The following is a 13224-nucleotide window of genomic DNA, read 5'->3' on the forward strand; positions in this document are numbered from 1 at the left end:
GAAAGACAGTCTCTTCATCAAGTGGTGCTGGGAAAGCTGGATAGCTGCATGTAAATCACCAAAATTAGAATACACCTTTACTCTGTGCACAAAAATAAACTCAAAGTGGCTTAAAGACTTAGAACTAAGACATGATACCATAAAACTCCTCAACTCAAACTTCTAAAGTAAACCTAGGGGAGTTCCTGCCGTGGCTCAGTGGTTAACAAATCCAACTAGGAACCATGTGGTTTTGGGTTTGATCCCTGGCCTTGCTCATCGGGTTAAGGATCTGGCATTGCCGTGAGCTGTGTTGTAGGTTGCAGACGCAGCTCAGATCTGGCATTGCTGTGACTCTGGCGGAGGCCGGCAGCTACAGCTCTGATTAGACCCCTACCTTGGAAACCTCCATGTGCCACGGGTGTGGCCCTTGAAAAGATAAAAAGACAAAAATAAATTAATTAAAAAATAAAAATAAAAAATAAAGTGAATCAAAGTGAAACATTCTCTGACATAAATCGTACAAGTGTTTTCTTAGGTCAGTCTCCCAAGGCCACAGAAATAAACAAATAAACAAATGGGTCCTAATTAAACTTACAGGCTTTTGCCCACCAAAGAAAACCATAAACAAAACAAAAAGACAACCTACGGAATAGGAGAAAATATTTGCACATGATGCAACCAACAAGGGCTTAAACTCCAAAATACAAGAACAACACATACAACTCAACAACACAAAAACAAACAACCCAATCAAAAAATGGGCAGATCTTCCAAAGACATACAGATGAGCAACAGGAAATGCTGTGGAGAAAAAAGGAACCCTCCTTGGTGGGTTGGTGGGAATATAAAGTGGTGCAGCTATTATGGAAGACACCATGGAGATTCCCCAGAAAACTAAAAATAGAACTATCCTATAGCATCCAGCAATCCCCTCCTGGGCATATACCCAGAGAAAGCCGCCAATATAAAAAGATACATTCGGAGCTCCTGCTGTGGTGCAATGGTATCAGTGGCGTCTTGGGAGTGCTGAGACGGGTTCAACCCCTGGCCTGGCATAGTGTGTTAAGGATCCAGTGTTGCCCCAGCTGCAGCTTAGATCTGACACTCAAACTGCAGCTCAGATCTGACCCCTGGACTGGGAGTTCCATATGCCACGGGGTGACCAAAAAATATAAGATATATATAACATGAATCCCTATCTTCACTGCAGCACTATTCACAAGTGGCAAGACATGGAAACAACCTAAATGTCCACTGCCAGAGGAATGGATAAGAAGATGTGGTATACATACACAATATAATGCTATTCAGCCATAAGAAAGAACAAATCATTTGCAACAATATGAATGCAAGTGGCTTCTCACACGAGATGAGGCAAATCAGACAGAGAGCAAATATCATATGATATCACTTATATGTGGATTCTAAAATAGGGCACAAATGAACCTATCTACAAAATCAGAAACAGACTCACAGACAGAGAGAACAGACTTGTGGTTTCCAAGGGGGAAGACAGGTGCGAGAAGGATGGATGGAGTGAGAGTTTGGGGTTAGCAGATGCAAACTATTACCTGGAGGATGGATAAACAACAAGGTCCTACTGCATGGCACAGTAAACTATATCCTGGGACAAACCATAAAGCTAAGAGAACATAGAACAGAATGTGCGTATGAGCATGACTGAGTCACTGCTGTACAGCAGAAAATAACACATTGTAAATCAACTTTATTTCTATTAAAAAAAATTTTAAGTGAACAGAGGACCTGAATAGACATTCTTCTGAAGAAGCCATATAAAATGGCCAACGGGCACATTAAAAATATAGTCATTACAGGAGTTCCCGTCGTGGCGCAGTGGTTAACGAATCCGACTAGGAACCATGAGGTTGCGGGTTCGGTCCCTGACCTTGCTCAGTGGGTTAACGATCCGGCGTTGCCGTGAGCTGTGGCGTAGGTCGCAGACGCGGCTCGGATCCCGCGTTGCTGTGGCTCTGGCGTAGGCCGGTGGCTACAGCTCCGATTGGACCCCTAGCCTGGGAACCTCCATATGCCACGGGAGTGGCCCAAGAAATAGCAACAATATCAACAACAACAACAACAAAAAAAAGACAAAAGACAAAAAAAAAAAAAAAATATATAGTCATTACAGAAATGCAAATCCAAATCATGAGTTATCACCAGTCAGAACGTATACTATGAAAGAGACAACAAATAACTGTTAGTGAGTATGAGAAAAAAGGGATCCCCTATGCACTCTTGGTGGAATGTAAATTGATACAGCCACTATGAAAAACAGTACAGTGATTCCTCTAAATATTAATAAAAGAATGACTTTATGAGCCAGTATGTCCACTCCTGGGCATATATCCAAAAAAATCAAATATACTACATCAAAGATATGAAATAGGCACCGCAATGTTCACAACAGCGCTATTTGCAATAGCCAAGATACAAAGGCAATTTATGTATCCTTAAACAAAGAATGGTTAAAGAACACGTGGTATGAATGTTGGTGTATGTGTATTTGTGTAATTATTCAGCCATTAAAAAAAATGAAATTTGCCAATTGTAGCAACATGCATGCACCTACAAAGTATTATGTTAAGGAAAATTTGACAAAGTGAAATCCAAAAGATCTCACTTTTATGTGGAATCTTATAAAGTCAAGCACACTAATAGGTTATGGGGTGGGAGACAACATAGAATTTGCAAACAATATAATCAACAGGAGTTAACATCCAAAACATAAACAGGTTATATAACTCGATATGTCAGCCCTACTCCCCCAAAAGGTTACACCATTAAAAACTACACAGATGAACTGAAAAGGCATTTTTTTCCCAAAGAGTATATACTGATGGCTAGCAGGTACATGAAAAGATGCTCATCACTGATTACTAGAGAAATGCAAAAAATGAGCTACGATCTCACATACGTAGAATGGCTGTGCTTAAAAAAAACTAGACATAACAAATGTGGGTGAAAATGTGAGAAAAGGAAAAGTAACAGTGTACATTCCCTTGAACACTGTTAGTGGGAATGTAAACTAATGCAGCCACTGTGGAAAACTGCATGAAGGTTCATAAACAAACAAAACAAAACAAAAAAATAGGGAGTTCTTGCTATAGCACAGCAGAAAGGAATCCAACTAGTAACCAAGAGGTTGTGGGGTCGATCCCCATCCTCTTTCAGTGGGTTGAGGATAAAACATTGCCATGAGCTGTAGTATAGGTGGCAGACGTGACTTGGGTCCTGTGTGGTTGTGCCTTTGGTGTACGCCAGCAGCTGTACCTCCAATTCAACCTCTAGCCTGGGAACCTTCATATGACGTGGGTAGGTCCCTAAAAAAAGGGGAGTTCTTGTTGTGGCTCAGAGACTTTAAGAAGTCAGCGAGTATCCATGAAGATGCGGACTGATCCCTGGCCTTGTTCAGTGGGTTAAGAATCCTGCACTGCCACAAGGTGTGGCAAAAGGTCGCAGATGTGGCTGCAGTCTAGGCTGGCAGCTGCAGCCCTGATTCATACCCTAGCCTGGGCACTTCCTTATGCCACAGGTGCAGTCCTGAAAAGAAAAGAAAGAAAAATAAAACAAAACGAACAAACAAAACAACCAAAAATATAAGCGCCATTTTACCCAGCAACCCCACCCCTGGGTATATATCTGGAAATGAAAACACTAATTCCAAAAGATGCATGAACCCTAATGTCCGTAGCAGCCAAGACAAGGGAGCAATCCAAGCACACACCAACAAAACAATGGTGTGCGTGTGTGTGTGTGTGTTTGAAATATATATGTATAATGGAGTACTACTGAGCCACGAAAAAAGAATGAAATTCTGCCACTGGCGCAATGAAGACAGACCTAGAGAGTTCTGTACATAGTGATGTAAGTGAGAGGGAGACAAACATGATCTGATGTCACTTAAGTGTTATCTAAAAAATAGTATAAACAAATGTACAGAACAAATAGCATAAGCAAATGTACAGTAGCAAACGCAGATACAGGATATACAGACATAGTGGTGACCAGTGGAAGAGGGAAGCAGGGTATGATGAAAAGACACTAACCACGAAGTAGAATAAATAAGCAACAAAGCTATATTGTACAGTATGGGAATAATCATTATTGCATAGTAACTTTTGTTTTTGCTTTTTGTTTTTTAGGACTGCATGTGAGGCACCTGGAAAGTTACCAGGCCAGGAGTCAAATCAGAGATGAAGCTACCAGCTCATGGCAACGCCAGATTCTTAACCCACTGAGTGAGGCCAGGGATCAAACCCGAATCCTCACGGATACCAGCTGGATTCATTACCACTGAGCAACGCCAGATTCTTAACCCACTGAGTGAGGCCAGGGATCAAACCCGAATCCTCACGGATACCAGCTGGATTCATTACCACTGAGCAACACAATGGGAACTCATGTAGTAACTTAAATGAAGTGTTATCCGTCAAAATACTGTAGCACTACAGCATACACCCGAAAATAACACTGTATTTAAAAGAATTATATTTCAATAAAAAAGAATACTGTCAAAACATCCTGATATTCTTCCTATTTTCATAGAACTGCAATTAAAAAGTTTTCAGTAAACCAACTATAATGGAAATAATAAAAATCATTTTTTAAAAAAGAAAGTTTTCAGAAGTTTAAAATAAAATCATTTTTAGGAGTTCCCACCGTGGTGCAGGGGAAATGAATCCGACGAGGAACAATGAGGTTGCGGGTTCGATCCCTGGCCTTGCTCAGTGGCTTAAGGATCTGGCATTGCTGTGGCTGTGGTGTAGACCAGCAGCTGTAGTGTAGCTCCAATTGGACCCCTAGCCTGGTAACCTCCGAATGCCACAGGTACAGCCCTAAAAAGCAAAATGAATGAATGAATGAATGAAGAAATGAACAAACGAACGAATCCACAATATCCAAATAATAGTAATAATAATAATATATATTTTTTTAAGTCAGAAAGGGAGCCCTCTGATGGCCTAGAGGTTAAGGACTCAGTGTTGTCACTGCTGTGGTGTGGGTTTGATCTCTGGGCCAGGAACTTGTGGGTACCACAGAAACAGGCAAAAAAAGAAAGGAAAGGAAGGAAGGAAGAGAGAAAGGGAGGGAGGGGGGGAGGAAAAACAAGACAGAAAAAGAAAACCATGTATACACTCAGAATTTCTGCTAAAATCTACAACATTTACAGGTCTCTTTAGCAAGGCTTAAACAAATAAAACTGCATACAAGAGTTTCTTGTATGCATGACTAAGGAAAAACACTTTAGTTAAGTTAGTGACCATTATCTAACCCTGCTCTGCCTCATTAAAGGATATACTGTATCAAAACCACTATGAGGTACCACCTTACACCAGCCAGAATGGCCACCACCAAAACGTCTACAAACAATCAGTGCTGGAGAGGGTGTGGAGAAAAAGGAAGCCTAGTACACTGTTGGTGGGATTGTAAATTGGTGCAACCACTGTGGAAAGCAGTGTGGAGATTCCTCAGAAAACTAAACAGAGAACTACCATTTGATCCAGCAAGCCCACTCCTGGGCATCTACCCAGAAAAAACCATGACTCCCAAAGATACATGTACTCCAATGTTCACTGCAGCACTATTTTTAATAGGCAAGACAGGGAAACAACCTAAATGCCCATCCACAGCGGAGTGGATAAAGGAAGGTATGATACATAAACACAATGGAATATTACTCAGCCATTAAAAGGAACGAAATACGGACATTTTTAGCAACATGGATGGACCGAGAAATTAGGTGACATTTGTCATACAATGAGACACCAACATCGAATGCTTTCACCGACGTGTGGAATCTGAAAAAAGGACAGAATGAACTTCTTGGCAGAACAGATACTGACTCACAGACTTTGAAACACTTATGGTCTCCAAAGGAGACAGTTTGGGGGGGGTGGGGGGATGCGCTGGGGGTGTGGGATGGAAATCCTATAAAACTGGATTGTGATGATCATTGTACAACTACAAATGTAGTAAATTCATTGAGTAATAAAAAATAAATAAATAAATAAAGGATATTATAAATACTGCCAATTCATTAAAATGCACAGCTTTACCCTCACAAATTTCTGTGATAATACGGACCACTGCACTATTATTCAAATAACCTATTCCCTACTAATTTTTATATATATTCACATTATGTGGAAGAAATTATTTCTTTTCTCTTGCCCTCCATATATATTCTCAGTAAACACACACCAAGTGCTATAAAATACTGCTGTAGGATAGCAAATACATTACAAAAGACTTATATACCACAGCTAGCTTATTTTCTGCTGTTAGGATGACATCCTGGGATTTTCGATAGGCTAATTTATACACTGTGAATACACAGACGAAAGAAAGTGTTAAAATCTACAGGGTGCCATAACTGCACTTACATTTTAAATCCCCTGGCATCCCACGGTGTACAGTTAGGCCAACTATATTCTTACCTTAACAGAAAACTGAGAAATCTGATTTTCTCCATCAAGTGACTTTAATCCTAGGTTTATTCCTCAGCTACTCAAATCTGACCAGTGTGTGATCTACATTATTTTTATATGTACTTACAATAGTTTTTAATGTTTCTGACTGACTTTTTTTTTTTTTTTTTTTGGTCGTTTGACTTTTTGCCATTTCCTGGGCCGCTCCCGCGGCATATGCAGTTTCCCAGGCTAAGGGTCCGTGGCATATGGAGGTTCCCAGGTTAGGGGGTCCCAGGCCACCGGCCTACACCACAGCCACAGCAACTCAGGATCCGAGCCTTGTCTGCAACCTACAGCACAGCTCACGGCAACGCCAGATCCTTAACCCACTGAGCAAGGCCAGGGATTGAACCCGCGACCTCATCGTTCCTAGTCAGATTCGTTAACCACTGAGCCACGACGAGAACTCCCTGACTGACTTTCTGGGTGCAATCGGTATCTCTCTTTCATAAACCATAAAACGCAGAGATAATTTGAGGAAATTAATATTTAAAACCTTGAACTAATTAAGGAACTGAATGAGTATAGAGTGCAAAAAGGCATTAACTCAGGAGGTCTTGGTTGCTAAAAGCTTACACATTCAGAAAAAGCCTAGCCTTGGCCAACCACTGAGAGAGAATCTTTAAACTTTTAAAATATCCTGCTTTGCAAGTGTACCTTTGTTTACCTGCAGCTTTGGGTAGTTCATGCTAACAGTATTACTTACTATAGGAGCCTAAAGTCATCTGAGGTCAACTGGACATCAAAAGGGGCTGGTGACTGAATAACTACAATTAAGGTTGGTCAGGTGGCTCTCCCTGTCTGTATTACCAAACTTCAATATTGGACACAAATACACCTTTCTTTGGAAAGAAGAAAACTCTGGAAGGTCTGGGGTTTCTCTGGTAGACAGTACTCTGTGCATGTAATTAAACACTCATTTCAGGGATGATTAAATGCTATTCACATGGCTGCTAATGGACAAGAAGATTTTTGCATTTTTGACTTTGGTGTCTTTTTCCTCTGAAATTTTTCATTCACACTCTTTCAGGGTAATAAAGCATAAGCATAAATAAAACTGTTTTCTGAGTTCACTGACCTCTGCCAAATCACCAAGACTTGAGCTTTGTAGTTTGGAGGGCCCACAATCATACCAGCTTTTAAGTAGCCTTTATTTGGGTTCTTTCTTGTTCATGAGTTCAGAGTAAGTCTCTTTCTCTCTCTGAAACACACACCCATTCACACCACCTTTGCAATCAAGATACCCTACACTTCTATAAGGAAAAGAGCAAATATTCTAAACAGACATAAATTTGCAAAAGCTTGTTGTTCTCCACAAACTTCACTTCTTTCAAAGAGCAATAGCTTTCTTTCTTTTCTTTGCCCTTTTTCTTAGGGTTGTACCCGTGGCATATGAAGGTTTCCCAGGCTAGGGTTGAATTGGAGCTGCAGCCTGCCGGCCTATACCACAGCCACAGCAACATGGGATCTGAGCCACATCTGCAACCTACACCACAGCTCATGGCAACGCCGCAGACTGAAACCACATCCTCAAGGACACTAGTTGGGTTCATTACCACTGAATCAGGACAGGAACTCCCAAAGAGCAATGCTTTTTGTTATGCAAGGAAGCTCCATTCTCATTTAAAGCGCTTGGAAAACATAAAATGTTAGGACAAATACAGAAGCTGTAAAAATACCACATACTGATAAATCAAATTTCCATCAGAATTAAGGTACTCAAAATAATGTACCATTTTTCCCAGTGATATTTATATTCACCAACTAGAAACCCACAATTCTTAGCAGATAACAAATATAACATGTAATTGTGCTATGACATACGATACTATACGTGGGCAGACTTCTAATCAGACCCATAAGAAAGAGAAATTGGTGATTAGATCACAGACACAACATCGCTAACCCACTTTTCATCTACATAGTGGCCAGTCACATACAGGAAAGTGGTTTACATATTCAAATGAAATTAAAACCTCCACTGTCTACTGATCACAAACATCAGGATCTATACTTAGTTAAAAGCCAAAAAAAAAGAAACCAACCAAAAAAAAAAAGGCACTAAAATGTTATCTTGCAATCTCAACATCATATCATATCTACTTCATACCTTGAAATACAACTCCCTTTTCTGTTAAGTTCATATCCTAAATTTGTTCCTTTTTTTTTTAATAGCAGTTTATAAATACCAACATTTTTTCAACACTCAACATTTACACCCACCCCAACACACACAGGAATGAAATAGTGTATAAGTCGGAAAAACCCCAATCACCTACCTTTAAACTAGACACATAGTCTGTGTTGACTTTGAACATCAGCCCAAGACGTAAATGAATTTCCTTGGCTCGACAAAAGCTGGGATCAACATATAGCACTTCTCGAAATGCTTTAATTGCCCTTGAAGAATACAGACATAAGAGGCTGTAAGACTTTAATATTACGCGTATTTACCTCAGAAGTACAGAGAACACAATGGCTACACAACTTTAAAAGAAATGAATAGTAGTTCTTTTGTGGAGCAGCAGGTTAAGGATCTGGCGTTGTTACTGCAGTGACTCAAGTAGACGCTATGGCTTAGGTTTGATGGATGGCCTGGAAACTTCCACATGCCTCAGATGGAGTCAAAAAAAAAAAAAAACCCCCAAGAAAACAAACAAACAAACAAAGGAACAAAGCAAAAAAACAAAAAAAAAATCCAAAACAAAATAAAACCAACAACTTTATAAAAACACTATAAAAACAGTGAGGGGTTTTTTTTCCCCTCAACTTCCTCAAGTTATTCAGCAATATTTAAAGACTAACTCTTTCTCTCTTTCCCTCTTTCTTTTTGTGTTTTTTTAAGGGCCTTACCTCTAACATACGGAGGTTCCCAGGCCTGGAGTTGAATCGGAGCTGCGGCCACCGGCCTACACCACAGCCACAGCCACAGCAAAGCAGGGTCCAAGCTGCACCCGATACCTACACAACAGCTCACGGCAACGCCGGATCCTTAACCCACTAAGCCAGGCCAGGGATCAAACCAATGTCCTCAAGGATACTAGTCAGGTTCATTAGCCACTGAGCCTCAATGGGAACTCCAGGAGACTGAATAACTTTTTCAGTGTAAACAACAGACTTAATTTATTTGAAACACCTTGGAGAGGGGGAAGAAGGTGAGAGTGTTTTATACTTTTACTCGGTTTTATACCGTTAGAAGCCTTATTTTTGCCTATCACATTCTGGCTTATATTTCTATTCTGCTTGGAACCTATTTTAAATATGCTGTGATCCAGATAGGGACTAATATTTTCTTTTTTTTCCATATGGGATGCCTACTGTACATAATAATTTGTGGGAAAAAATTATTCCTGCAGTGTCACCTCTATCATAAATCAAGGACATACTTTTATGGGATCCTCCTGACTCCTCTAATCTTCAAACTTCACTTGCCTACCTTTGTACTAATTCTATTCTCTTAATGATTTTGTCTTTTAGACAAAATCTTATTACCAATGGAGAAAATCCAGATGTGCTGGATGTATTTTGAATATATTAAAATATCTGGAATATATGAATTATAACTTCTTCAAAATAAATATGGCAGGAAACAAAAAGAAAAAATCTGTTTTGAATTTCAATTACTCTACAGACTAAAAACCTCAGCGGTCACTATTTAGGGTAACAATATTTTCAGAGTCTGTTCTCTTTCTATTATAAAATATGGGGAGAGTGAGTTCCCTGATGGTGCTCGGGATAAGAATGTGCCGTCGTCACTGTTGTGACCTGGGTCACTGCTCAGGTTTGATCCCTGGCCCAGGAACTTTTGTATAGCCTGGGCACAGCAACACCCCCCCCCCCAATAATTAAAACCCAAACAACATACCACTAATCTTAAATTATTAGGGTTAAGATCTTATTCTACGATTCTGTGGTTATACATATATTTATTGCAAAATCAGTTTTTCTCAAGAAAAGCTTTCTGAGACACATACAGACATCATTTAAAAATAAGCTATTAAAACATACAGTCATCTTTCATGCAATTAATATTAATACTGTTTCACATATTAAGCAATATAATTATTTCCTCACACATAGTAAGCAATGTAACATTTTGAATATACATTAACTATCTCCCTGCTGACTTTATATTCTTATTTTCAGTCTAGGGGCTCATGGGTTATCATAATTACATGAAAATTATCCAACATGAGTCACACTTGTCTATCCCTAAAATGTACAGTTCTGTGTAGCCAGCCTTACACAGGATCTGTTCTGGCTAGCTAAAGTAACAATGTCTATTTTTACAACAACTGCGAGCAATGATTTCAGAATATCCATCTTTCTATCCTGGCATAATGGGAAGTCCAAAAAAATAATTTCATTTACTACAACTTACAGCTTTTAATTTTACAGAGACTTTGATGTTGTCCTGATTCATAATGATTTTCTCCCTAAAAACTCTGTAAATTCTGTTACTGGCTCCTATAACCATTTAAGATCTTCCCATCTGGAAGTCATCACAGACTATGAACCCAATGTCAATGAGTTTTGTTTTAAAAAGCACACAGAAGGAGCAACCACTGTGGTTTAATAACATTAAATAAAAATGAACACATCTTATTTCCCTCATGAATGAAATTTTTAAATAAAGGGAGTTCTGGAGTTCCTGTTGTGGCCAAGCGGAAACCAATCCAACTAGGAACCATGAGGTTGCAGGTTCAACCCCTGACCTTATTCAGTGGGTTAAGGATCTGGCTTTGCTGTGAGTTGTGGTGGTCGCAGACGCAGCTCAGATCCCGAGTTGCTATGGCTGTGGCGCAGGCCAGCAGCCGTAGCTCTGATTTGACCCCTAGCCTGGGAACCTCCAAGTGCAATGGGTGCAGCCCTAAAAAGCAAAAATAAATAAAAATAAACAAATAAAATAAAATAAAAAGTAAAGGGAGTTGCCATTGTGGCTCAGCAGGTTAAGAACTCGACATAGTGTCCAAGAGGATGCAGGTTTGACCCCTTACCTCCCTCAGTGGGTTAAGGATCCAGTGTTGCCACAAGCTGCAGGCTCAGCAGCTTGGTCACAAATGCGGCTCAGATCTGGTGTTGCCATGGCTGTGGCACAGGCCAGCAGTTACAGCTCTGGATTCGACCAATATCCTGGAAATCTCCATATGCCATGGGTGCAGTGCTAAGATACATACATACACACATACACACATACACACATATATACATGATCTATTAAGGTCTTTTCTAGATCTGGAAGTCAGAATTTTGTGTTGTGTGAATAGGATTTTCAGGAAATTTACAGAGACTGATTTTGTCCTAATTCATAATATTTACTTAAAGGTAAATAATTTGTGCTTAACATCTCTCAAAGGAACACACACTTTATAAAAAAAAGTAAATGTTTTAACATCTATAATCCAAAGTTTGTGTAACTAACAATGCTGTACTTCTAAAGATGGCATTAATTAGTATGCCAAAAGGCCAAGGAGTAAGAAAAATAATATACAGGAAAATTCATACAGCTAAAAGCTGAGCATTCCTTCACCTTTGGGAAACCAGACCAAACACTGGTAAATGTACATTTAAGAATGCTGTATTAGGAGTTCCTGTTGTGGCACAGCGGAAATGAATCTGACTAGGAACCATGAGGTTGTGGGTTCGATCCCTCGCCTTGATCAGTGGGTTAAGGATCCGGCATTGCTGTGAGCTGTGCTGTAGGTCTCAGACGTGGCTCGGACCCCACATTGCTGTCAAGGTGGTGTGGGCCAGTGGCTACAGCTCCAACTGGACCCCAGGCCTGGGAATCTCCATATGCCTCAGGAGGTCCTAAAACATAAAAAGACAAAACAAAACCCAAAAAACAAAGAATGCTACATTAAACACTCAGAACTACCTACAGGACATGGTTGAAAACAGTGGTTGTATATTCACTCACATTCCTTTGAAATTCTCACAGCATTTAAATGAAAAAAAAAAAAATTTCCTGTACCTCACAGTTTACAAAATCTTACCAAATTACTGTCCAGGTTAATTATCAACACTGAAGGAGATATTATTCCCACAGTGGGAGATGGAGAGTTTATAATCAGGTTACTTGTAACTGGCCATCATGTATTAGCAAATGTGCTGCGGGGAGGGAATGAGCTCTGAATTTGATTTGAAGCTTGGTGATTTAAGAGTTTAAAATATATTATGGGTTTGTCGCACACAAACACAAAATGGAAAAACATCTGATGTAAGTCAACTTACCAGTGAAACGCATTGTAGTAGAAGTAAACCAAACCAAGGCCATATAAAAAGGTAGCATTCTATTAAAAAAATAAATAAAAGACAATATAAAGATTCTGTCTATTTTATATGTTGTTAATTTAGAAACATAAAACTTACGATGTTCTTTACTTTTAAAAGTTCTATCGTATCTTAAAACATGCTTAAAAGAACAAAGTCATGAGCCAAAGGGTAATGCAAAAGACATAAACAACACGGCAAAATGCTTCCAGTTTCTTTTAATCAAGATCACATTGAGAGCAGTTTTTTTTAAATCCTAAAATTTGTGTGAAATCACAAAGACACTGAAGAGACAAAGCATTCCAAAGAATGAAGATTAAACCTGAAGGGATCACACTTTCTGATTTCAAACTATACTATGAAGCTACAGTAATAAAATCAGTATGGTAACTGGTCTAAAAATACTGACACATACACCAAAGGAACAGAATAGAAAGCCCAGAATTAAACACTCACATTTCTAGTCAATTAATATTCA

General features: G+C 39.4%; 1 protein-coding gene across 1 annotated transcript in view; it reads right to left on the reverse strand.

Annotated features, from left to right (window-relative positions):
* Window positions 1–13224, reverse strand: part of LOC110255320 (lysine-specific demethylase 6A) — a 177118-nt gene that overhangs the window by 89611 nt on the left and 74283 nt on the right. The window contains 2 exon segments of the mRNA XM_085009005.1: window positions 8753–8873; window positions 12708–12766. Of these exon segments, the coding sequence (XP_084865131.1) occupies window positions 8753–8873; window positions 12708–12766 (180 nt within the window).

The sequence above is a fragment of the Sus scrofa genome, chromosome Y (genome assembly GCF_054392235.1).
Source record: "Sus scrofa isolate SSC_HxYL_T2T_F1_AM1 chromosome Y, Sscrofa_HxYL_maternal_Yorkshire_Landrace_v2.0, whole genome shotgun sequence".
NCBI classification, from domain to species: Eukaryota; Metazoa; Chordata; class Mammalia; order Artiodactyla; family Suidae; genus Sus; species Sus scrofa.